This window comes from Miniopterus schreibersii (genome assembly GCF_964146895.1).
Source record: "Miniopterus schreibersii genome assembly, chromosome: 17".
Taxonomy (NCBI): domain Eukaryota; kingdom Metazoa; phylum Chordata; class Mammalia; order Chiroptera; family Miniopteridae; genus Miniopterus; species Miniopterus schreibersii.
The window spans coordinates 43,986,184-44,010,549 of record NC_138117.1 but is presented as its reverse complement, the minus strand read 5'-3'; the positions used below and the strand labels follow the sequence as shown (position 1 = coordinate 44,010,549).

The 24,366-nt window shown below is 59.9% G+C and overlaps 4 protein-coding genes across 9 annotated transcripts; 1 reads left to right on the top strand and 3 right to left on the bottom strand.

Moving 5' to 3' along the window:
* Positions 1-2,372: 2,372 nt before the first annotated feature.
* WDR97 (WD repeat domain 97) lies at positions 2,373-10,863 on the bottom strand (the record flags this gene model as incomplete). The annotated part of the gene is given in 22 exon segments (XM_081116920.1): positions 2,373-2,706; positions 2,822-2,883; positions 2,980-3,539; positions 3,815-3,977; positions 4,057-4,178; positions 4,269-4,466; positions 4,534-5,004; positions 5,096-5,224; positions 6,009-6,092; positions 6,189-6,350; positions 6,354-6,644; positions 6,745-6,894; positions 7,065-7,125; positions 7,388-7,509; positions 7,599-7,731; positions 7,923-8,013; positions 8,089-8,325; positions 8,406-8,548; positions 8,620-9,316; positions 9,497-9,618; positions 9,739-10,367; positions 10,522-10,863. Coding segments are annotated over 22 exon segments (5,172 nt in total). The 3' UTR covers positions 2,373-2,503.
* Positions 10,864-10,982: 119 nt separating this feature from the next.
* Positions 10,983-14,067, bottom strand: MAF1 (MAF1 homolog, negative regulator of RNA polymerase III). Of its 3 annotated transcripts, none has more exons than XM_081117451.1 (8): positions 13,687-14,067; positions 12,784-12,905; positions 12,549-12,677; positions 12,308-12,473; positions 12,043-12,164; positions 11,843-11,962; positions 11,589-11,714; positions 10,983-11,477 (listed from the first exon to the last, which is right to left on the bottom strand). In XM_081117451.1, the coding sequence occupies exons 2-8, from the start codon at positions 12,864-12,866 to the stop codon at positions 11,456-11,458; spliced, it is 768 nt and encodes a 255-aa protein (XP_080973577.1). In that variant the 5' UTR covers positions 12,867-12,905; positions 13,687-14,067; the 3' UTR covers positions 10,983-11,455. The 3 variants fall into 3 exon arrangements, with proteins under 3 accessions (XP_080973577.1, XP_080973578.1, XP_080973579.1); XM_081117452.1 differs by having other exon boundaries at positions 13,695-14,060; XM_081117453.1 differs by having other exon boundaries at positions 12,784-12,889; positions 13,687-14,032.
* Positions 14,068-14,260: 193 nt separating this feature from the next.
* SHARPIN (SHANK associated RH domain interactor) lies at positions 14,261-19,932 on the top strand (the record flags this gene model as incomplete). 3 transcript variants are annotated; one of them, XM_081117446.1, is made up of 9 exons in its annotated part: positions 14,261-14,918; positions 15,220-15,394; positions 17,420-17,554; positions 17,631-17,772; positions 17,857-17,947; positions 18,028-18,181; positions 18,260-18,378; positions 18,462-18,590; positions 18,670-18,820. In XM_081117446.1, the coding sequence occupies exons 1-9, from the start codon at positions 14,721-14,723 to the stop codon at positions 18,751-18,753; spliced, it is 1,227 nt and encodes a 408-aa protein (XP_080973572.1). In that variant the 5' UTR covers positions 14,261-14,720. The 3 variants fall into 3 exon arrangements, with proteins under 3 accessions (XP_080973572.1, XP_080973573.1, XP_080973574.1); XM_081117447.1 differs by having other exon boundaries at positions 14,579-14,918; positions 17,634-17,772; XM_081117448.1 differs by lacking the exons at positions 18,462-18,590; positions 18,670-18,820 and adding an exon at positions 19,747-19,932 and having other exon boundaries at positions 14,579-14,918.
* CYC1 (cytochrome c1) lies at positions 19,903-22,387 on the bottom strand. 2 transcript variants are annotated; one of them, XM_081117449.1, is made up of 7 exons: positions 22,220-22,387; positions 21,392-21,588; positions 21,188-21,314; positions 20,936-21,093; positions 20,690-20,850; positions 20,312-20,412; positions 19,903-20,207 (listed from the first exon to the last, which is right to left on the bottom strand). In XM_081117449.1, exons 1-7 carry the CDS (start codon positions 22,346-22,348, stop codon positions 20,103-20,105), a joined length of 978 nt encoding a protein of 325 aa, XP_080973575.1. In that variant the 5' UTR covers positions 22,349-22,387; the 3' UTR covers positions 19,903-20,102. The 2 variants fall into 2 exon arrangements, with proteins under 2 accessions (XP_080973575.1, XP_080973576.1); XM_081117450.1 differs by lacking the exon at positions 22,220-22,387 and adding an exon at positions 21,662-22,168.
* Between the last annotated feature and the right edge of the window lie 1,979 nt (positions 22,388-24,366).

Genomic DNA, 24,366 nt, shown 5'->3' with positions numbered 1-24,366 from the left:
ACTGATGAATGTCAGAGGGATGGAGGAGGGCGGGTGGGTGGAGGGGGAGAGAGTAACCAAAGAATTTATATGCAGATATGCACAACCCAAGGACATGGACAATGGTGGGGAGAGGGACTGGGGAGGGGGAAGGGACAGGGTGGAATGGGTCATTGGGGAGAAAAAGGGACATCTGTAATATTTTAAACAAAAATAAAATAAAAATCAATAAAAACCTATTTTTAAATGTGAAAATAAGTAATTTAATTAAATTAAGTCCAGTTTATTGAATTATTTTCTTTTGTAACCAGTGCCTTGGGTATCATGTCTGAGAACTCATCAAGTCTTAGGAACAGATTTTCTATGTTTTCTTGTAAAATTTTTAGTTTTATATGATCCGCTTTGGGTTTTGTGTTTGATTTTATGGTGTCTTTTGCCGTAAAATCTTTAAATTTTTTTATTGATTTTTTAAAGAGAGAGGGAGGGAGAGGGATAGAGATATAGAAACATCAGTGATGAGAGAGAAGCATCTATCGGCTGCCCCTGTGTACCCTCTACTGGGGATCAAGCCCGCAACCCGGGCATGGACCCTGACCGGGAACTGAACTGGTGATCTCTGGATTCACAGGTCCACACTCAACCATGGAGCCACACTGGCCGGGCTTTTTTTTTTTTTTTTTATCCAGCAAATATGTCTATCTTTTCCTTCTAAGTGTTCTAATATTTTTTCTAAATTAAATTCTGATGTATTTATAGTTTTACTTCCTACATTCCAATATTCAAATCATCTGAAAATTACTCCTGTAAATAATGTGAGGAAGAGGTCCAGTTTCGTTTTCTATTCACATAACCTGTGCTAGGTCCTGTTCCTAAGTGCTGGAGATATACTAATTAATTTCATCAGTCCTGTGAGGTGTCTCAGCGTTATTATCTGCCTTCCATAGGAGGGGAAACTGAGGCTTACAGAACTTAGGTAACTCACCTAAGGTCACACAGGAAGTGGAGTGTGTGTGTGTGTGTGTATTCAACTTCTTTTATAGTGAAAATCTCGTTCTAGTTTTTTGTACATTTTTCCATTAGGTTGTGTGATTTTTCTTGTTACTGATTTGTAGAAGTTATTTCTATATTTCTATATATTGAAGATGAGCCAATTAGTTACATGTGGTCTGCCTTTTCATTCTCTTAGTGGTATAATTCAGTTAACAGATTTCTTAATTTAAAAATATATATTAATATGTATTAAAATATATTAATATTTTCCTTTATGGTTAGGTTGTGTGTGTTTTTTTAATGTCTTTATTGATTTCAGAGAAAGGAAGGGAGAGGGAGGGAGAGAGATAGAAGCATCAGTGATGAGTCATTGATCGGCTACCTCCTGCACACCGCCTGCTGGGGATCAAGCCCAAAACCCAGGCATGTGCCCTGACCTGGAATGGAACCACGATCTCCTGGATCCTAGGTTGATGCTCAACTGCTGAGCCACACCAGCTGGGCTATGGTTAGTTTTTTGACCTGTTTACATTTGCCCTACTTTCTTTTGTTTTTAATTTTAAAAGCATTTATTGCTTTTATAATTTAAATTATGAAAACCAGTAGAAGCAGACCACCATGGACTCCACAACCACTTTTATAAAAATGCCCAGCCCTGCAGCTCTCCAGGCTGGGAACTACTGGCCCTGATTGGCCTCAAAAGAGCCACCCAGCCAATAGTCCCATATTAAGACCCTCTGCACAACCTGGGGGTTGTGGGAGGCCAGATATAACCATAAAGCCATTGAGAAGAAACCTCTAAAGTTGGAGGCTGAAAACACTTGTAAGAAATTGCTGCTCGGGTAGCCCAACAGAAGGGTGTAAAAGCTAGAATAGGCCCTTTCTCAAAGCAGGCCAAGTAGCCAGTGTGCACGTGGGTCCCTGAAAAACCATGGAAGTTCAGGAGACCTTCTAGGCCCTGCACTACACAGATAAAATCTGTCTCCTGGCGGTGTTTAAGTTGAAGTTTCCTGAGGACACTTTATTGCTTCTTGGGTTTTTCTTCTTTCTAGCCTAAAGGTAACAATGCACCAACAGACTCCTGGCTTCACCTGCATCAAAAGACCGAAGCCCACCCACACCTGTGGTCACTCAGACCCTCCCCTCTCCCCAGGACATCTGGCTACTTGCTGCCTTATTAGTATCCCCTCCCATCTTGCCTCCAGTAATTGACTAATGTTGGCTGAGTGCCTGAGCAGGGACAAACCCCACCATGGGTCCCTGCCTGGGTAGACAGGTCTAGCCCACCAGCAGGGCTGCCCTACGATGGGCTGACCAAACCCCAGACCCTGTCCCACCCACTCCATCAGTTGGACTTCCCTGCTGACCCCAGTGGCCCCCAAAGATGGTCATGGCATCCAGTTTACTGGCTGGACTTTATTCCAGCCCCGGGTCTTGGCCAGGGGTGAATAGCCAGGTGAAGAGCTGTGTCCTGAGCCCCTGCTGGAAGGAAAGGGAGGCTGGGAAAGGGGTTAGGCCAAGGTCGCCAGCCAGGTCAGCCGTAGATGTCCGGGTCTGCGTGGTCTGGTATGAAGTAGCGCTGCAGGGTGGGCTGCAGGAGCAGGGGCGGCAGTGGACGGCCAGGCCTGGGCCAGTCCGAGGGGAAAGGCCGAAGTTCCACCCGAGGCAGCGGCAGCTTCAGCATCCGGATAGAGCTGTCCAGGGTGTGGCCCTCCCAATGCCGGGATAGCATCTGGCCTGGGGCCAGTAGGACAGTGAGGCCTCTGATAAGGTTGAGGCCCTGAGAGACCTAGGCTGTGATGGATTTGGGAGTGAAGCTCAGGGTCCAATCTCTACCCCTGTCCCCACTCACCCCTCTGTCTCATTGGAGAACTCTGGATCTTGGTCTCCTGAAGCCTTAGGATGGGGTCGGGCCTGGGGTGGTAAGGAGATGGGTTTGACTGAGCCAGGCCCTCAGCCACCCCCTGTGAACCCTGCCCCAGCCCATGCCTGGAGCCCTCAGCAGCTCACAGGTGATGGCGGGGCTGTGGCACCACCGCATTGGGCACCGGTGTGCGTGGGTGCAGGCACAGGCCCTCAGGCTCCTCCTGCAGGGAGCTTGGCTGCCACGCCCGCTGCTGCTCACAGAAGAAGTTGAGTGCATCAATCGGTTCCAGGTCCAACATCTTCGACTGTGACCAGTCTGTCTGCTCCAGTGGCAGTGGGTGGTCAGGCAGTGCGTCCGGTGCCGAGGAACGCAGGTGGACACCGGGCAGGGAGTAGAAGGGCACCAGTGTCTCTGAGAGTGTGCGGCGGGTGCGCCAGATGTGAATCTGTGAGAGCAGCTCCTGGGCCTGGGAATCTAGGGCAGCTGAGCCCGGCTCCCCAGGCAAGACCACCAGCGAGGGCGTCCAAGAGATACTTGAGGGTGTCAAGGAGTGGACTGAGGGGGTCGCAGAGCTATGAATGGGTGCCCCAGAGACCATGGAAATTTGTGACAGAGTCTCCTTGGATGGAGGTGAAAGTGCTGTCTCAGAGATCTTGGGCAGCATCTCCGACAACTTGGCTACAGACGGCTGCGAGGTTTCTGTCTGTGGGAGAGGTGACTGGTGGAGGGTATATCTGGGCCCAAGGAGTGGTGGTGGTCCTGGGTCCCAGCCTGACCCCACTGCAGACTCCCTCCCGGAAAAGAGCAGAAAGATCCTGAGAGATGCGGGCCCGGGAGGACAGGTGACGCCCAGATCTAGATCGAGGCAAGGAACCTAGCAGCCTCACCTGGCTCTCCTCCCTGGACTTGGGGAAAGCCCTGGGAGAAGGCAAGAGGTTACACTGGCAGGTGGTCTGCCCCACCCCTGCCCACCCAGACCTGCAGGTGACGGATCATTTCCTTCAGCTTCTGGCAACAGCAACTGCGCAGTGCAGCCTTGGAGTGCAAGTCCTGGTCCTGGACCCAGGTCATCATCTCCTTGGACAGGAAGCCCTCCGGGTCCTGAAGGCCTAGCCCATCCAGCAGCTTCTTGAGCTCAGGCCTGAGACGGGCAAGGGCGGCTTATGCAGAGCCCTGCCTCGCCGCCCCTGCTGGAGGAGGGTGTGCGGAGCGAGCCTCACCTGCAGGAGGCGGGCGAGTAGAGGAAGTAGGACATGAGCTCCAGCACCACGTCGCGGGACTCCAGCGAGCAGGCCAGGAGCAGCTGCAGCGCCAGCAGCACGAACTGCTTCTGCGCGGGGTCCTGGGCCCGAGGGGTGGGCGTGAGTGGCGCGGCGGGCAGGGGCGCGGGGGCGGGCCGGCGGGGCGGGGCGGGGCGGGGCGGCGGGCCGACCTGGAGGCTGGGGGGCTGGTCCAGGTTGAGCAGGCGCAGCAGGACGCCGCGCAGCCGGCCGCGGAGGTCTCCGCCCACGTCGGGCAGCAGCCGCAGCAGCGCGCGCAGCACGTGCGCGCGGTCGGCCCAGGAGGCGGCGGGCAGCAGGTCGGCGAGCAGCGCGGCCAGGCCGTCCGCCGTGCCGGCCTCGGGGTATGCCTGCGGGGGCCGCGAGCTGAGCCTGCCTCCGCGCCCCCGCCCCCCGCTCCCGGGGTGTCCTCCAGACCTGCAGCGTGAAGACGGGGAGCAGCTTTTTGAACCAGTTCTGGATCACGAATGGGCGCAGGAACCGGGGCAGGTGCCCATAGCGCGCTTCCCAGAGCGAGCGCCCGGAGGGGTGCCGGTGGCGGCGCAAGCAGGTCGCTGTCGCCGCCGCACTGTCGCCCGAGCTCCTCCGGGTCCAGGACTCGGAGCTCTGCGGGGCGGGAGCGGCGGCTGCAGGCCCTGCGCGCTCCTCCGCGCCGCCGCCGAGCCCCGCCCCGGAGCCCACCTGAGCCGACAGCTCGTCCTCCTCGGGCCGCAGTTCCCTGGAGGGCTCCGGGGGGGGGCTCAGAAGGCCCGAGGCCCCCTGCAGACCCAGCTGCTCGTCCTCGCCGTCGGCCCCCTCTTCACCCGGCCACTGGATGAGCTTCTGTTGCCCCTTGATGCGGTGCGGCCTGCCCCGCAACAGCCACAGGTCGTCCCGGCTCGCCCCTGGCTGCGGGGGAGAGTGTGAGTGACCCCTGGCATGCTTCGGCGCCCCCAGCCCTCCCCAGCCCCGCAAGGCGAGTCCCAGCCCCACCCCTTGCCTCGAGTGCGCCGGGGACGGTGAGCTGGGGAAGGGCTCCAGGGCCGCTGACCTCCCTGGGCAGCCACATCTGCTGCAGCACCACGGAGTTGGGGACCCAGCCTGGGAACTGGATGGGCCTTGGCAGGTCCTGGAGGTAGAGCACATCACAGTAGGCCCTATCCCAGGGACCGCCTGGGAAGAGCACCCCTGCCACCAGCCCAGCTCCCTGCCAGGTCTCCAAGAGGTGAACTGGTCCCCCAGCCCTGCCCCCAACACACAGACAGGCAGAGGGAGCTTTCAGAAATCAGAGGAAGGGCAGTTAGGGAGCCACCAACGGTGGTAACCAATGAGGGAAATCTGGGTCACCCTGATACCCCACATGCTCTCCACAGGACTTGGGCCCTGGCTCTGGACCAGGGACACCCATAAGAAGTGGGGGGTGGGGGATAGGAGCCTGAAGCGGGCTGTTCTGGGCTTGCATATGTGGTGCAGCATCTGGAAGGGTCAGTAGCCATGTGGGCCAGTGATAGTGCCAGATGTGTGCTGAGGGAGGGGCAGAGGCCTATCTGGGCATCTGGGTTGGGAAGTTGGTGACTTGCAAGGGTTCAGCTCCCATGGACTTTGGTCTCCTGAAGGGAGGAGACTGTGAGGGGCATGTAGGCACAACCAGCTGGCAGAGGCTCTGGTTTGTCCAGTGTCTGCTCCAGGAGCCCCAGACCCTCTGGAACTGCTCCCAGAGAGCAAGCAGTCAGGGCCCACAAAGCAGTGGCATTGAAACTGGGCAGGCAGGGGAGGGGGTGGGAACAAGGGCTGCAGGTGGGTATGGCCCTAGATCAGATTTGGACACAAAAGTTTGCAGCAGAGGGAAGATGGGGTACCCAAGCAGGGTGACCCCTGGAGGGAGATGCCTCTGGAGAATGTGTATGTCTCACCGTGTAGGGCTGAACGGTGGCAGGAAAGAAGCCCTTGAGGTTAGAGAGAAGCTCCTTGGGCCGCCTTTCCAGCAGCAGGGGGATCTGGGGATGGGACAGGGGCTCAGTGCTGAGCATGGACTCAGTGCTCCTGCAGCTCTGCCTTGGGCAGGCAGCATCCCACTGGCCTGGGCCCCTCACCCTGTGCTGCAGGTGAGAAGATGGTGGGTCCAGGGTCACAGACCTCTCCTGGTGGAGCTGCTCTGACTGCAGCTGCAGGTCCACACTGAGGCTCAGGGAGGAGCGGGCCAGCAGCTGGGGCATGGGAGGAGGAGTCACAGGGCGGGGGGCAGTGTCCTGAGGTCATGGCAGAGGAGTAGCAGGGGTGGGAGGCCTCACCTGGGATGTCCTGCTGTGTACCCGCTGGTGGGTGGATGGGATAGGCAAGGTGACTTGGGAGGGGCAGGCAAAGTGCTGGCCCAGTGTCCCCCAGTCCTGTGAAGGCAGGGCTGTTGGTGCTTTGGGGACTTCAGTGCAGGCCCCAGCCTTCCCGAGACTGGAGGCAGCTCTGGGCAGCGTGCATACATTCCAGGTCTTTCTCTCCACTGTGAGGGTCACGGTGTTCCACTGCTGGGACTCTGTTTGAGAATGCATGCCCTGGGAGGGGTGGCAGGCAGGGCAGGTAGGTGGTGTAAGAGCCCCAGAATGAAGGGAGTGGCTGGGTCAGGGCTGGTGCTGGGGGAGGCACCCCACACACCAGCAGGGCTGGGCCATAGATCAGACACAGGTAGTTGTCAAAGGCCTCCTGCTGCTGCTGCCAGGAGGGTGGGGGCCGGCCTGCTGGGACCACCTGCCCCAGTCTCAGCTGTTGAAGGTCTTGGTCCCGGGCAACTAAGGCTTCCAGGTCCTGCAATAGGGGTCAGGAGTCAGTTCATTCTTCCTTGAGTCTTGCCATGTGCTTCCCAGATAACCACAGTGATCCCAGACCTGCCCCAGGGACTGCAGGGGTGTGGCCCAAGCCTGGGCAGGAAGGAGGGCTGGGGATTGGAGTGGTGAGGGGGTCAGGACCCACCCCACCTCCTCCAACAGCGGCTGCTGAGGTACTGCTGTCTGGCGATGGGTGAAAGACAAGGCCATGCTGCAGACAGGGATGAGCACAGGTAGGACACTAAGTGGGATTGGGCTGAGGCAGGGACAAAAATTCAGGAGGGTGTCCAGGCCCCTGATAGGGCACAGGAGACAGGCATGGGGATGATAGGGCTGGGACAGGCTTGAGGTGGCCTCAGGTGCCTGGGAGCCCTGGGACCTCATGCTGGGATGCTGGGGGCAGACAGTCAAACCATGAGCGAGGGGAGATGGGTGGGGGCTTCCAGGACAGCTCAGCGGGCCTGCTGGCTGACCTGAGGCTGGCCACCCCATGCAGGTTGGCAAGCCTCTGCAGCTGGGATGAGGTCAGCAACTCCTGGCTGGTCAGTGGCAGTGGAGGGTCATCGACCACATCAGGGACCTCCTGGCACAGCTTCTGAGCAGGGAAAGGAGCACAGAGCCCTCGCCTAGCAGGCTTGTTTGCCCGCAGCAGCCCCCCCCACACACCCTGTCCCCACTGCACACCTTAACCAGGTAGGACGTGGGCAGGAAGAGCCGGTTGGATATCAGGCAGAGGCGGGAGCCCAGGGCTAGCACCAGGTCCCCACTGTTGCTGCAGAAGGTCAGGGCCTGAGGAGCTCCATTTAGCTGCAGGAGCCTGGAGGGAGGGATGTCCCAGGCAAGAGTCCAGCCCTGCTCCAAAGAGCAGGAAACAGATGGAACAGGAGGGGCAAGTCCTCTCTCCCCTGTTCAGCCACTTGTCTCTGTAGAGGTAGGGGATCCCAACTGGCTGCCCCCAGGCTCCCAGCCTGGCCTTCCCTCCCTGCATCTTTCAGGGCCCCAGCCCACCGCAGCAGGCGGTTCTCTGCAGTCCAGATTCTGATGGTGCAGTCCAGGCTGGAGGAGGCGTACAGCTTGAGCGTGGGACAGCAGCACAGGCCTGGGGGCCGGGGCTCAGAGTCAAGAACCAGGACCATATGGTGGCTTGGGCTTCACCTTTGCCCTGACCTCTCACCAGTGATGTGGTCCATGTGGTCATCCTGGGGCCGGTGGTCATAGCGCTGGCTGTTGCCCAGGCCAAACTGCACCAGGCCATAGGTGACGCTGTCCGGGTCCTCAAAGGCCACCGTGACACACTTCCCAAGTGCACAGAGCAGTAGGGCAGGGTGGCCACAGGAGAAGGTCCGCAGCAGGCTCAGGCTCTCCTCAGCATAGGGGAAGACGCGCCACATCTTCACCGTCAAGTCTCCGCCTACTGGGCGGAGCCAGGGCTGGGCCTTTGGGTAGGAAAGGGGTTCCCGACTATGGAAGTGGGGGGTAGGAGGTACTGACCAGAGGACACGATGCTGTTCCAGGTCGATGCAATGGCAGTGATCGGGCCAGGGCAGTGCGCCTCTGTATGGAAGACAGTCTGCGATGTGTGCCAGCTGAGCACCGACAGTGTGCCATCCGTGTGTCCCACCACCGGCAGGTACCTACAGGCGACAACAGCCTGTTGGCGCAGGCCCTGTAGGCCCTCCCAGCCCTCACTGGCTCTGACAACTACCGGTTCTTGTCTTTCCAGGCTCGGATGTCGCTGCGGCACAGCTCGCCTTGGCGCTGGCGCACTGTCTCCCAGCTGGCAAATGCGCTGCTGGGGTCTGTGAGGTGACTGTAGAGGTGCAGGCAGCAGGGCCTGGGCGCTGGGGAGGGTGGCGGGCACACGCGGTACAGAACACGCATGGGGCAGCCTGCTGCGCTGGCACACACCAGGTGGCCAGCGCGCGTCAGCAGCCAGAGCAGCTCGCGCGGCAGGCAGTAGGCCACGGCGGCCGCGCGATCCCCGGGCTCCAGCAGCAGCGCGCTCACGGTGCACCCGGTGGCGGCGGACACCAGGTAGACCGAGCCGTCCGCGCACGCGCACACGAGGCGCGCGGGCAACGGCGGGTGCGGAGGCAGGGGCAGCTCGGGCGCCACCTGCAGGTGGAGCACGGGCGCGGACAGCTGTGCCAGCGGCGAGTAGAGCTCGCGCAGGCGCCACAGCTCCACGCCGCCTGCTCGCAGGGCGAGCACCGGCCAGCCCAGGCCGGCGGGCGCCAGCAGGCGGCTCACGCACCCTGACCGCGCGTCCTGGCCCCAGCTGCTCAGTGTCACTTCGCCCACCTGTGCCACCGCCTGCAGGTCCCACGTCCGAAGTGTCCCGTCCTGCGAGGCGGACAGCACCAGGGATGTGTTCGGGAGCACGGCCAGAGCTGTCACAGGGCCTGGCGGGGGGAAGGAGGTCACCTGGGCACACCAGGGACTAAGGGAAGGGAAACCATCAGCTTGGGTTACGACCAACGTAAAGAAGCGTGGTAGCCAGAGCTGCTGGAGGTTCTGGACAGCCCAACGCTCTTTCAGGCAGGGCGGAGAGAGGCCTCCGGAGCCTCAGTGGCGCGGTGTACCTGTGTGGCCCACGAACACCATTCGGATCTGCCAGTCGGTCTCCCACACCTTCACCGTGCTGTCTCGGGAAGCTGTCACTGTGGCCTCTACCTCTGCACAGTATGCCAGGTCAGAGATGGTGCTGGGGGGAAAGGCCCAGCCAACTCGGCATCACCTCATGTGAGCGTGCCTGCCCCCTGACCAAACCGGCTTTCCCGGGGGGACTTGCCTCAAGGTCCCCCGTCCCTGGGGCCCCCCTCACGTTTTGTGCAGATCCTGGCACACATCTATGACAGCCCACGTGTGCAGATCAAAGGTGAGCACAGCCGAGCCATAGGCCGCCAAGCAGCAAGGGGTGTGGTTGGGAGACAGAGGCCCCAAAGCCAGACGTGTGAGCGCATGGGTGGAACTTAACGGAGGCTGCAGAGGTGACCCGCAGGGCGACAGACAGCGACCCCCTAACCGGAACTTCCAGAGCGCCAGGCCGCCGCCCGCCTCGGCCACTAGCAGCAGCCCCAAGTCGGGCACTGGAAGACAGCAGATGGGCTCGCGGTGGGGTGACCTACCCACTCCTGGCTCACTCAGCCACAGCAGGCTGAGGTCTGGCCTGAGGATGGCCAGCCCTGCAGGGCCCCAGCCCACAAAGCGGCCCAAGCGGCCCAGCGGGCCCAGCACTGCCACCAGCCCCGTGAGGGCGGTGGGGGCCAGCAGCTTCTCATGAGCCCAGCCGTCCTCTCTGTGGAGGTGCAGGTGGCCCGCACGGTCCAGCACCACAAAGCGTCTACCCACCGGGTCCTGCGCCACGGACAGCAGCCCGGCCGCCACCTCCAGGCGGCACAGTGGCTCCAGTCCGTGAGTCAAGCGAGCCGCGCGCAGCTCTGATCTCTTTTCCTGCGGGCCAGGGTGGGCAGGCCTCGGTCACCTTGGGGGACCAGAAGAGACGCGTACCCGCCCGCCTAGGGGAGCCAAGAGGATCGACTGGGATCATGCGAGGGGCCCCGAGGGGGAAAGCCAGGCCAGGAAAGAAGCCTTGGGCCAGTCGCACCTTTTCCACAAAGCTGCGGAGGCCTGTCCGCAGGCGCAGCCACAGCCGGCGGGCGCCTGGGCTCCCGTCTTGCCCCCGTGAGCTCCTGGTGAGAAGCGGAGGGACCGGCTCCGAGGAGGACGGGCCTGCGGGCCAGCGGGAAGGCGCCGTCACTGCGGCCGAGGCCCCCGGGCTGTGGCGGCCCGCGGAGCCTGCCGGGCCGGCCGCCTCACCCTGCCGTTCTCGGCGCGGCCCGGGCTCTGGGACGTCACAGCTGTCAGCGTCGTCCAGGTCTGGGTCCAGAGTCTCGCTGTTGCCTTCTACTGAAAACGGGTTGCTTGCACCGGATACGTCCGTCTCCATTTTGGCGGCTGCAGGTCCAGGCGGCTCAACGCCCCTACCGCCTGTTGCTAGGATACTAAATGACGTAGCCCCGCCCTCGACACAGGCCCCGCCCCCTTGCCACACAGCCGAGGTCCACAATAAGTCACATAAACTTTTATTGGAAACAAACAAGCTGCAGCAAAGTGACACTCAGTGCACACTGCCCAACAGGCAAGGTGGGGAGTACAGGCGGGCGCCAAGAGGTGGCCCAAGCCCAGGGCGAATGACTGTTGGGGCCTGCTTGCTGGGTCTCAGGCTCCTTGGGCTGGAGTGTGAAGGATCAGAGTACAAAATACAAAAATAAACTCTGTGGTTCAGCTGTTCCTGTTTGTGTCAGTTCGTTTGGGCAGGGCAGTGGCTGTTCCCACCAGGCCCTGTGCTGTCTGTCCCGTACAGCCACAATGTGGGCAGCAGAGTCTGGGGGGGTGAGTGACCATCCATAGGCTGGAACCAAAGGGCTAAGTGGGCAGCGCCAGGGTCTGGCCAGCAGCTGGGGAGGGCCTGGGGCCCCTCGGGTGGGCAGGTCCAGGCACTGGTTGGAGCTGGATGAAGCGTGGGCCTCTGCTTCTCCTCACATACAGATTACTGGGACTCTGAACAGAGGGAGGCACACAGCTAGCCTTGAGGAGCTAACACCCTGAAGACCAGGCAGAGGGGCCCCACCCTGCTGGGCCCACCCCAGGCTCCAGGGAGCCATCACACACCTGTCCTCCATGGGGCTGGCCTCCTTAGATCCGCCCTCACTGCCGCCGTCTCTGAGCTCTTCCTCCTCCTCCCCCAGCTCCATGTCCAGTTCATTGCCCACCTCTGAGGGTGTGTACGTGGATCCACTGGGGAGGTGGGGAACCACTCTTAGGACTGTCCACCCTGGCCTGCTGCTGACCCCAGGGAGGATGTCCAGGGAAGACAGGAATGGGGTGGGCCAAACAGGGAGCTGGGGTAAGGGAGAGGTGCCAACCTGATGGAGCGACAGCTGAAGAAGACAATCCGCTTAAGCCGCTTATTGTAGAAAAAGTAGTTAAAGGACCAGAGGCTGCCATCCTCTCCAAAGGGGTCTGAGTCCAAGTCCGGGTTGTAGCTGGATAGTGTGTGGTGAGATTGATATGAGGTCCCAAGTGCCATGCATACCCAGAGCCCACTGCAGGGATGCAAGCCCACCTGTAGATGTCACATTCGGCCAGGCAGATCTCCTCATCTACTGCATTCCACAGCTGTGGCTTCAGGGCCTTGAAGTCCTCCCGCACAGCCGAGAACAGACTGCAGTTGACTGCATTCACCACCTAGGACAGTCACAGCTCAGGCTGACTAGGTACCAGGACAGCAGGCATGGACTGGGTAGAGCTCAGGAGCCACTGAAAATGGGGGAGGGAGGACAGTGGGTATAGCTATGGGCTGCGGGTCCCTCCCCCTACCCAACCCTCACCCAGCTGAGGCTAGGCTCCCGGCTGAACTCGTGGCTTCGGGCAGTGCTGAAGTCATAGTCAGGGCGGAAGGACTCGTTGAGTGTGGCGATCAAGTAGAAGAGGGTCTTGCGGCTGCACTTGTCACTGAGGGGGCCCTCATCCTCGCCACCTTGGCTCTTGCTCAGTCTGCACAGAGAAGCATCAGCCCAGTACTACCCTGCACCCGACAGCCCCCAGTGGGCAGGCTGTGCCCAGGCTCACCTGCTGGGGCTGAGGCCCGAGGTCTGGGGTGGGGACAGTGCCTCCAGCACATGTGGTTGGCCCTCCTGGCAGAACTGCTTGAACATGTGCTTGTCATCTCCTGCCATCTTACATGAGTAGCTCTCAATCCTGCAAGATGGATGCAGGTGGGACCGTGGAGTAAGTCACCCCCAAGTTCAACACAGGACCAGGGCACAGTGACCTGAGTCATCAGCCCCTAGAGCCCCAGTCTCACCTGCCAATGATGTGGGCATCTCCTGTCTCCACAGTCAGCTGTGAGTTGATGGCCTCAAAGCTCGAGTTCTCTAACAGCTTCATGTCCTTGGAGAGGGGGTCCCGTGCTGCGAGAGGCTAGTGCTGATTGGGAACAGGCCAGTCCATGGGTATCTGGCCCCAGGACCTCCACCTTCAGTCCTTCTCTCCCGTAAATGGAGCCGAGGTAAACAAGCTGGGTCCCTCCCACAGCCTGTGCCCAAACCCACAGCACTGGCAGGAGAAGCGATGAGATCTTGTTACCTGGCTGTGGCAAGTCCAGGCACCAACTCAGCCACACCCCCTGCATCTCATTCGAGTACTGGGGCCAGGCTGGGAGGCACACAAGGGCTACTGCTCACCACAAGACTGCTGGTTTAGTCTCTCCCTCAACACTCCCCATCCCTACAAAAGAGCCCGCAAAGGGAATTGTATCCAGCACTCTCCGTCCGGCCCGACTCCTTAGCCAGGGTAAGAACCCGCACCCGGTTTGTAACCCGGACACCTGGGGCTCGGGCTGGAGGTCACCTAGATGCCGCGCTCTTCCCTGCTCTAAGGGCCGCTTTCTAACGAGGATAAGAGGAAACCTATAGACTCTTTGGCTCTTCTCCAAAAGTGTGCCTAGTTTCTTCGGTAGCAGAGGGAGGCCTTACGACCCCGGAATGGCCTGTCCGCGGGCCGCTAGGCCGATCCAGAGTCGGCGGATCCAGTGTCAGCCGCGCAGCACCCGCCTACCCGCCCCGGTCTAGCCGAACCCCAGCCTAGCCGCGAACTACAAATCCCAGAAGGCCGTGCGCCCCAGACGCGCATGCGCCGGCGCGAGGCCTGCTGGGGGCTGTAGTTCTGGAGGCCCCGATATGGCACCGGGCAAAGGACTGACACCTACCTACTTACGCTGCGCTCTGTCTGGCAGGGCAGAGCCAAGCCGGGTCAGGTCGGTTGGTCTTCGTGCGGGTGAGAAGGCCGTGCGGGTTCCGGGCAGCGTGGGATCCTCAGAACCGGAGGGCGGCGCCGCGGCCTCCGCTCGGGGCGTACTGTATCCGGGGGAAGAAGCTCCGCGGCGACATCCCGTTACTCCTGGCCGTGCCGGCCCATCCGGGCTGCCACCGCGACATAGCCTCGCCCCTGTACGGCGCCCGACTATCGCGACTGACCTGCCCGCCGACCGCCCTAGATCGTCCCAGCTAACGAGCGAGCTACCGACCGACCTCTGCCTCCCCCGGCCGGACAACAAGCGCCCGCAAAGCCCGGCCCCACGCCTCTGAATGGCCGGCTCCTGCCGCTACAATCGAGAGCTCGGAGAGCCATTGGGGACGTTACCCGCCGCTCAGTCCTGTCTTTTACAACTACTGGCTGCAGCACCTGCCCGTCACTCTTCTCACCGCCCAAACCCGCCTTCCTTCCTGGTGCTCATTGGTCATGGCCTCGCCTGCCCCGTCCCCGGTAGCCACGGGGTTCCCAGGAGGGGCTGGTGGAGTTGAGCCGGGCGGGTGGGACCGGGCTGCGGAGAACCAGAGGGGCCTGGGAGCGGCGTCCAGCTCTTCCCCAGGTTCGCGGGTAGACACGGGCCACTAGGCTGCAGCCCCCCGCCCGCCCAGACCTTTGGGCGACGGGACCGCGCGTGTCTTCTAGTCTTGGCCGGCGCATCCGTCCCCTAACACTTTGCCCCGGCGTAAAAGTCTTCAGACCCAGCCTCGTCCGCCCGTGTCCTGAGACCCTTGGACAGTGTATATACTGGGCAAAGCAGGAGGGTCAGATTCGCCCAGTCCAGAACCACCCCACCCCACCCCTCCGGGCTTCCATCCACTGGCCGATCCCGGAACCCCAGGCTTCAGGCCTCAGTTTCCGGCCGACGCAGGAGATCTGCGGCCCTAGCCCCCGGAAGCAGACTCGGAGGGCCGAGACACTGCCGGACCGGAGATGGCGCCGCCGGCGGGCGGAGCAGCGGCGACCTCGGACCCGGGCCCTGCCACTCTGCTGCTGGCTGTGCACGCCGCCGTGAGGCCCCTGGCCGCCGGACCCGACGCCGAGGCGCAGCTGCGGAGGCTGCATCTGAGCGCGGACCCCAAGAGGCCTGGGCGCTTCCGGCTGGAGCTACTAGGCGAAGGGCCCGGGGCGGTGAGTGGGAGCAGCGCAGGCGGGCCGCCTGGAGGCCTGGGTGGGGCGCGGAGCCCGAGGCGAGGGCCCTCCACTTGCCCGTTGAGTTCTCTGTAGCAGGTCACTTCCGTTCCGTCGTCTATAAAAGTAAGTCCGTCTGGCACTTACTTTTATAGGACTATTATGAGGGTTTCGTAAGATGATGAGCCTTAAAGAGTTTAGGACAACGTAAGTGGCCTATAAACGTTACCTCATATGCCTTTGGTCATCATGCAGTATGTTCTTGCGGGGAGGCATGAGCTTGGACTCTCCCCATCCTCAGGTCAGTTTGGAGTGGCCCTTGGAGTCAATCTCCTACACCATCCGAGGTCCCAGCCAGCATGAGCTGCAGCCTCCACCAGGAGGGCCTGGGACCCTAAGCCTGCACTTCCTCAACCCTCAGGAAGCTCAGCGGTGGGCAGCCCTGGTTCGAGGTGCCACCGTGGAGGGACAGAACGGTCAGTGCCCTAGAGCAAAGATTCATTTAGTTGGCTAGGGGCTGTGTTGGGAGAGAGCAGGAGTAGCCCTGGCCCTAGGCCTGGATGGGGAATGTACTGGATAAAGCTGGGTCCACCTTACCCACTGCTGGCATTCTGGGAAGGTGCCCAGAAGAAAGTGGAGAAAAGGAACAGAGGCCAAGAGCTGGGGCCTGGAGAACCAGACAAGTGTGGAGGGGCAGAGCAAGCAGGCCCTCAGGACCTGGGTGAGAAGACACTATCAATAGCAATGAGAAGGTATTCAGTGGGAGAGTGACAGGCTCAGATTTGAGCTCCTTAAGATTGGTTGAGACCTGCATTTGTAGGGTATGGTGCAGATAGGACTGGAGAGAAGGATGTTTCCAGAGATGCTTAGGAGATGGAATTGGCTGGATCCTGTGGGTGTTTAATTCGAAGAGTTAGTGGTTGAGACAGAAAGATGGGGGACCAAATACCCTTGGGCTCCCAGAGAGAGGTCCTGTTTGGGAGGGCGTGAAGGTATCCCAGTTTTTATGTATCTGGGAGAGTGGGAGTAGGTGAATCTGGGCTGGAGCTGGGGCTCTGGAGAGGTAAAGACTGGGGGTAGGGAAGGTTAATCAAGGTCAGCAGGAGAGAAGGCCAGACAGTCAGACAGTGCATCAGGGAAAGAGCCCTCCGATGCATCAGAATTGCCACTAGAGGGTTAGGAAGAAAACCATACAAGATGATGTTACGGAGGCCCAGACAACACAGCATTTGCAGAGGGAGAAAAGCTTTTTCATTCACTGACTTACCAGGTGTATACTCGGTACTGCTCTGGACTAAGCACTCCTTTAGGCCTTGGAGATTTAGCATGAATAAAACTTCAGCTCTCTACTCTCTTGGAGCTTTTAGTTCTGGAGGGGAGGCAGACATAAAATGAGTAAATAAAATTCAGATGGTGGGAGGGATGGGAGTGTTGAGAGGGAGGCAGCAAAAGCCTCCTTAAAGTGACACCTAGTGAAATAAAAAATATATATTTTTAATATGTTTTTATTGATTTCAGAGAGAGGGAGGGAGGGATAGAAACATCAATGATGAGAGTCATTGATCGGGTGCCTCCTGCATGCTCACTACTGGAGATCGAGCCCGCAACCCGGGTATGTGCCCTGACCAGGAATCGAACTGTGACCTCCTGGTTCATAAGTCAGTGCTCAACCACTGAGCCACACCAGCCAGGCGACACCTAGTGAAATTTGAAGATAGAGGTGTGATCCACAACATAGCCAGAGAGCAGTGGGTACACAGGCCCTGAGGCAAGAGCATGCGCTGTGGCTGGGCCAGGCCTGGTGCTGGGTACTTGGGAGCCCTGCTTATCTCAGTGGGCAGACAGCTCAGAATTCTGAGGGCCTGAGCTGCCTCAGCACTGGGTGGCTGGGCCTCAAGTGGAAGGGAAGAGGGGGAGACAGAGTGGCCAGCTCTGTAAGGATATCTAGGGCAGACAGTGGCCTGAGAGGGCCTGTTTGGAATGGGAGCAGTCCAAGGTATACTGGATAGAGTCAGGAAAGGGGATGGAGGTCCCTGAGGGTACCAAGAAGAGGCCATGCTGACTGCAGGGCTCCTGGTAAGCAGGAAGGGGCAAACTCCTGTGCACTGGCTTTCATTTTGCTGTGAGGTCAAGGGAATATCCCTGGCTGGTTGAGAGGGCCTGTGGAGGCCAAGAGAAGTGGCCTGGCTTCCATGGAGGAGGGACATAGGTGGGACCAGATCGCAGGACATCCAGAAGACTCTAGAGCACAAGTGCAGCTCCAGCTCTGAGAGGAGTCAGCAGGGACCTGAGGGGTTCCTTGGCCCTTGCAAGGGCCAAGTCTTGGGGGAAGGCCTGGCTTGAAGTGTGGCCAAGGCAGAGCCTTGGCATGGGCTGAGGTGAGAAGGGAGGAGGCAAAGGTCCTGGAAACCTGAGGTCAAGAGAGCAGAGGCCTAGGTGAGTGCTCTGCTGGGAGGCTGAATCTTGGGAGACCACCAGCCACCCCATGTCTTCCCTCCTAGGCAGTGACATCCTGCCTCCAGCCCTGGGCCCAGAAACATGTCCTGTTTCCCCACTCAGTCCCCCTGAAGTGCATACACCCAAGACTCCCCAAGCCAAGGTGGATGTTCTGAGTCCTGGAGACTTGATGGAGAAAGGTAAAGGCAGGTGGTAAGGAGAGGTTTGGGGCAAGAGCCATGCCCATCTGTGATGGTGCACTCTTTTTTGTTGCAGAAGAGCTGGCAGGGTGTCTGGCCCGGGCCATTGAGGGTGGAGATGAGAAGGGGGCAGCCCAAGCTGCAGCCATCCTGGCCCAGCATCATGTGGCCCTCAGTGTCCAGCTCCAGGAGAGCTGCTTCCCTCCTGGTCCCATCAGGTGAGACCTGGGACTCTGTCCTCATCCCACCCTCCCAGCGCTCCTGGGCACCCCGTCATTCCCCCAACTGACATTCTGGCCCAGGCTACAGGTCACAGTTGAAGATGCTGCATCCTCTGCCCACGTCTCACTTCAGGTCCACCCCCACTGCACCATCTCAGCCCTCCAGGAACAGGTGGGCACAGGGTCTGGGGAGCCTTGCTGGGGGGCAGGGACCCTGGGTGACACTGCCATGCCCTGATGCTCTGACTCCAGGTATTCTCGGAATTTGGCTTCCCGCCAGCTGTGCAGCGCTGGGTCATTGGGAAGTGCCTGTGTGTGCCCGAGCGCAGCCTCGCTTCCTATGGGGTCTGGCAGGACAGGGACCCTGCTTTCCTTTATCTGCTCTCAGCCCCCCAAGAAGCCCCAGGTCAGTCCTTGATTGGGGTGGGGTGAGGAACGTGGGGTGCAGCTGACATGGCCCTTAGCCCTACCCATTCTACCATAGGATGCAGCCCTCAGTGCCCCCAGAAGATGGATGGGGAACTAGGCCACCTGTTTCCTCAGTCATTGGGGCTGCTCCGAGCTCCTCAGCCAGCCAGCTCCAGCCTACCCAGCCCCCTTCAGGTAGGCAAGGGCCCAGGTAAGGTGGGCCTAGGCAGTTGTGAGCATTGGAAGGAAGGGGTAAACAACTGTGTCCCCTCCCGCAGCCCGGCTGGCCCTGCCCTTCCTGCACCTTTATCAATGCCCCAAGCCGGCCTGGCTGTGAGATGTGTAGCACCCAGAGACCCTGCGCTTGGGACTCCCTTCCTGCAGCCTCTACCCAGCAGTCGCCAATGGTACTAGAGGCAGGGAAGGGGATGGGATGGGGGAGGGTGGCAGAACACCAAAATGACCTATCTTTACCCCTACCCCCAGGTCACGAGGAGAGAGGATGGCCCTTCCCTTCCAGGACCGAGGTCCCTGGATGCTCTCCTAAACCTCCCAGGGGACCTCCACTGACTGCTCCCTGGGGACAGAGCTGGGGGAGGAGTAATAAGCCAGAGTCATTAAAGATACTTCTGAGCCAGCTGAGTGCCCCCACTTTGTGCAGACTGGGCTGCTGGGAAGATGGAGAACAGGGCCCAGTACCACCCAGGAAACTTGGTGGAGAGAGGGCAGAGTCTGGACCTCAGTAGGGCTCTCCAGCCGGGTTAAGGTGGCTACTCAAGAGCTTACTTGGACTCCCAAGTCCCAGGGATCCTAGAGATATGGTACTAAGATCTCTTCATACTGTGAAAGGGCTTGCTGTGCCCCCACCCCCACCCCAGCTGACCATGCCTGAGAGCTCCTCTCTCTCACTCTGCTCTCTGTTCTCCTAATTGGCCACAATTCCATGGGGCTGTTCCAGCCAGGATGCCTTACATTCTCTTCTTGGGGACAAGAAAGGCTCAGAAGCTAAGGGCCCTGTGCTACTGTTAAGGCAACATGTCCATGGCCTCCTACCACTGACAGATCCACTGCTGTTTCCCTCCCTCCAGCCTGTTGCTGCATGACCTAGCTCTGCTTAGCTGTCTGGCCTGGGCCCAACCACAGTTGCCTGTGGATTGCTAGGAGGGACCATCCCATGACAAATACTTAGACAGCCCACTACCCTGCTCCCCTCCAACATGACCCTTTCTCAGTGGATCCCTCTTAACTGTCCAGGCAAGAGACCAGGAGCACATTCCAAGTGGTTTCTGCCTGCTTATCTCTGCTTCCTGAGTAGAAGTGAGAGGTATCCCCCTCTCCCAGTCACGCCCAGCCCCAAACAGCTCCTACTTTAGACCAGGCCCCTCCCTTTGGAATGCTGCCAAGGGCTCCTCTGCTGCCCTCAGGATGAAGACCAAGTGGTTCAACACACTGACACTTGGCTGGTTACTCTGGCAGATCCCTGGGCCATGTCCAACCAGGCTTTTTTCACCTCTGTGACCAGGTACTCTCCACCCCAATGAATGCTGCCACCTTCTCTAACAGGTCTTTGCGTCCTGTCCCACATCCAGAACGGTTTGTGACTCCCAGCCAGCAGTCAGCATCACAGTACATGGGACATCCCTGGGAGCTCTGAGGGCCAAGGTCTTAGTCTCAAAGACCCTGCAAACTACACTCCCATCTCACAATAGCTCAAATGTGTCCATTGAGAAACTTAATTTATTTCCATGATAGAAGCTGAAGGACTTTGAGCTTGAACCGGGTCTCCTGCCCCCTCCACCCTTTTGCCCAGAGGAAGAGGGGCTTGGCCAAGAGGGCCAGCTGGCGTCTGAAGAGAACCAGGATGGCTTCTTGGCTTGAGGGCCCATTCAAACAGGATGGCAAGCAGACCCTGGGCAGGGTCACTTGGGTGGCCGATATGCCAGCTTCCGGCTCTTCAGAACTGACCACTTATGCCGCTTCATGGCGTAGACCAGGGGCAACAGCAAGCCCATCATCATCAACATCTGGGGATGAGGCAGGCTCAGAGAAAGGAGGCAGAAAGGACCCCTGCCCGGCTCCCAGCCCCTCCCTCTGCCATGCCCACTGCCCCCTTGCCCAACCCTTTCACCTTAAGCCCCATGCGTTTTCGATGGTCATGTTCTGGCTCAGATGCCCAGCGCAGGAAGGTACACACATCCTTGGCTACCTGGGACATGGTAGCTGGGGTGCCTGGACCAAGGACAAATGGTGAAGGATGCCCTTGGGACCCCTGCCCAACCTGGGACAGCCTTTAGAACATCCCCTCCATGATAGATGGGTTCCTGCCCAAGGCTTCAAAAGGAATGGGAGGACCCCCTCAGGACACAGACAATGGCTTGAGCTGGACAGGGCTGTGAGGGCTGCCCACAAGCTGCCTCAGACATGTACAGACAGTGCCCCAACCAAGGAGAACCCAGGGGAGCATCCCAGGCAATGGGGCATGCCCACCCTTGGGTAGGGACCTCACCATCGTCAAACTCCAAGACCTCGTCGTAGATGGGAGGGGCCATGCCAATAGCCTGGCCAGGGAAGTAGGGGTTGAAGTAGAGGCCTTCTCGTAGCAACACCCCAGTGGGCGGCTCACAGTAGCCGGTGAGCAGCGAGAAGACATAGTCTTCACCACCATGCCTAGGACCAGATCCAAGCTTCCTCAGCTTCTGGCACGAGTTGGACCTCCCCCCCTCCCCCCACCCCCTGCAGGAAGCTGGTGTACCTAGCTCGCACGATGTAGCTGAGGTCAGGGGGCACTGCTCCATTGTTGGCTGCTCTGGCGGCCTCAGGGTTGGGGTACGGTTTGGGGAAATAGTCAGACAGCTTCCCTGGTCGCATGAACATCTCCCCATCTTCATTGGGGCCGTCCTGAATCTCCACCTGCCACCAAAGGCACCATTACAACCCTGCTGTCTATCCTCCACAGTGGGAGCCCCAACCCCTGGGTCCTTTGCAGCATCCCCAGGCCCCCCACCTCTTCCGCCAGAGCCTTCGCTTCATCCTCAGTGTAGCACACGCCCACCAGGTGGCGGTAAGCCACGTAGTCCATGCTGTGGCAGGAGGAGCACACCTGCTTATATACCTGGAAACCCCTCCGGATGCTAAAGAGAGGGAAAGGGTTAGTGGTGCCCCGGATTCCACCCCACCCAGAAACTCCCCCAGCCAACCAGCCGCACACCTGGTATGGTCCAGGGAGGAGAGGAGGCCGCGGTGGGACCACGGATAGCTGGGGGGGTGCAGCTCCAGGTCACTGGCACTTACGGCAGAATGCAGAGCCACAGCGAGCCCTGCACCCCCTGCCGCCAGCATGCCCAGTGCAGACAGCATCACTTTCCGGCCCCGGGACAGACCAGACTTCGACGACAAGGACACTGCCTGCAAGAGCCCCGCTCAGCGCCTGCCAGAACACCACCCATCCCTACCTGGGGATCTGACTCTCGGCGCCTACCTCTCCCACTCATCACCCAGCACTGGCCACCTCCTGGGGGCCGCCAAAAGCACACTCTGCGCCACTGCCCGCCCCACTCCTCCGCACGGCTGACCCCTGGACCGCGAGTCGGCCTTGAGGAAGGGGTGTGAGACGTGTTCTCAGATCCTGGGTCGGGGATCACGCCGAAGTGCGCAAGGGTGCTGGGGCCGGCCAAGGTCACAGCAGCTGGCCGAGGTCGGGCTGAGGTCACTTCAGGACGCGGGCCCAGTGCAGTCCGGAAGGCCCGAACAGGAGCGGGCCTGAGTGCGCCCCCAGGGTAAAGCCCTCAGCCCGGACCCGGCCGGGAGCCCGCCCCGCCACCCCCACGCTCGGCACGAGGCGCTTCGGCTGTTCAGAGGAGTGGGCGCCGGGCCCCACTCCCGGGAGGCACCTAGGTCGGCAGGCAGCGGAGGCCCGGCAGGGGCGCCGGGTGGCTGAGGCCGCTCCCCCGCTGGCTGGCCCGCGCCCGGAGCCTCCCCGCCGTGACCTTCACGGGCTGCGGGGCCGTGCGGCGACCGGGTCCGAGCCAGCGCTCACCTGAGGCGTCCGCAACGGGAGCTGCCCGGGCCGCGCGCCGCACAGCAGACCCCGGGCCCGCGCGCCCGGCAGCCCCGCGCCCCGCGGGCCCAGCACCGCCCCGCGAAGCGAAGCCGCCGCCGCCGCCATCTTGGCCCTCTTCAGCGCGGCCGCCGCTCCCGTCGGCCCCTGCGGCCCCACGGGAGCTTCAAGCTCGCGAGAGCCGGGAGCGCGGGGCGGGGCTGGGGTCAGTCGGTCCCGAGGCGCCGCGGGGCGACGCTGCCTGGGTTGCGGGTACCCGCGGCTGGGCGGGCCCGTCGCGTCTCCCTGTTGCCGTGGCTACGGTCGACTACCCGGGCTTCCGCGTGTAGGCCGCTGGTCTCCGGGGCCCAGCGGAGACGCGCGCCCAGTGCCCGGACCGCCGGGTCTGGAGCCCAGGGCGCCTCCAAGGCCGCCGCTCGCTTTAGTCCGCGGCCTGACCTGGCGCAACCGGCAGCGGCCCTGCTCCGCGCGGTTGAGGGCGCGCCGGCCGTGCGGCCGGGCAGCCGGGAGCCTGCGCCGCCGGCCCTCCTGCGCTGCCTCTCGGCCACGGGCAGGGCCCTCACCTGCCAGGCCCACACGCTTAGGCTGGACTGGCGTCTTTCCAGGTAGGCTCTTCTTCAGCCAAATGACAAGGGTTATTACACATTATGCGCGGAAACCGCCCGCCCCAGAAGCCAGGAGCATGGCAGCCACGGACCCTCAAGAAGTCACTGTCCTTACTGAAGGTGAAGGAGTAAGGACCTCGGGAAATTTGCTAAGCCTTCTCCTCGCATAAGAGGAAAAAACTAGCAGTAACTGTCAGCCACCTGCTTCAGAACTCTTGAGATTAACCAAAGCGAATGTGGACCTTAAAAATAAAACATCCTTTGCCCTGCCGCCGGGCGTGGCTCAGCGGTTGAGCATCCTCCTAGGATCCAGGAGATGGAGGTTCGATTCCGGGTCAGGGCACATGCCCGGGTTGCGGCTCCATCCTCAGTCCAGGGCGTGCAGGAGGCGGCGGGTCAATGACTCTCTCATCATTGATGTTTCTCTCTCTCTCTCTCCCTCTCCTTTCCTCTCTCTGAAATCAATAAAGATATATTAAAAATAAAACATCATTTCTCCCCCAGAAACAAAAGGTGGGTTTATTTGAGAATATCAGGGAATTGCAATCTGGACAAGATTGCTATAGCAAGAACCAGAGGCAAGTCCAGCAAAGGAGAGGAACTTTATAGAGGCAAAAAGGAGGAAGCTGGGAGGGACAGCTTTGAATGAAAGTCCATAGGAGGAACCAGAGAAGTCAGGGTAGTGACGGTTTCTCCCTGGTTGACTTCATGAAAATTGAAAGCTGCATTATCCATTAACAGCCAAAAAGATGAAAACAACCCAGATGTCCACCACTTGATGAATGGATAAAATGTGTAGCAGTTCCATACAGTGGAATATTCAGCCATAGAAAGAAGTACTGACACTTGGACAACACAGATAAACCTTGAGAACACTGTGCTAAGCGAGAGAAGCCAGTCACAACAGAGGACATACTGTGAGTCCACTGATAGGGAAGTCCAGAGGGAGACAGTAGATTCATGGGGCCAGGGGAGGAAGTGCATACAGGATGGGAGGTGAACACAAATACATACGGGTTGGGACAAATACTTAGAGGTGACCATGGCGCATCCAGGAGGTGGAAGTAACATAGATAGGTCTTCAGAAGAGGGGCTTGGGTGGGAGACAGAACCTGAGAGTGGGCACACAGACAGTTGGAGCCTGTGGGAGCATTTCACAAGTAACACATCTGGGGCAGCCCTTGAGCTCCCGACACTGAAGCCTCAGGTGGAGTAGGTAACTTGGCAAAGGGTCCTAGAGAGCTGAGAGGAAACCTGAGACACCCAGGGGGGAGTTGCCAGAGGTGTCCCAAACCTGAGGTGGGCACCTGTGGACATCCCAGTTGTTGTAAGGCTGCTGGGTGTAGACAGGTCTGTGGAGAGTGGCCTGCCTTGGGAGGGGTGTCCCCAGATCTCTGCCCTCAATTCCTGGGCACTCACTTCACACATCACAAGCCATAAATAGACATCTAGGCCCCTGTGGAAGGCAACAGGTCTACCCTCGGAGCTTTTTTCTGGACCTCCATGATTGCATTCACAGGG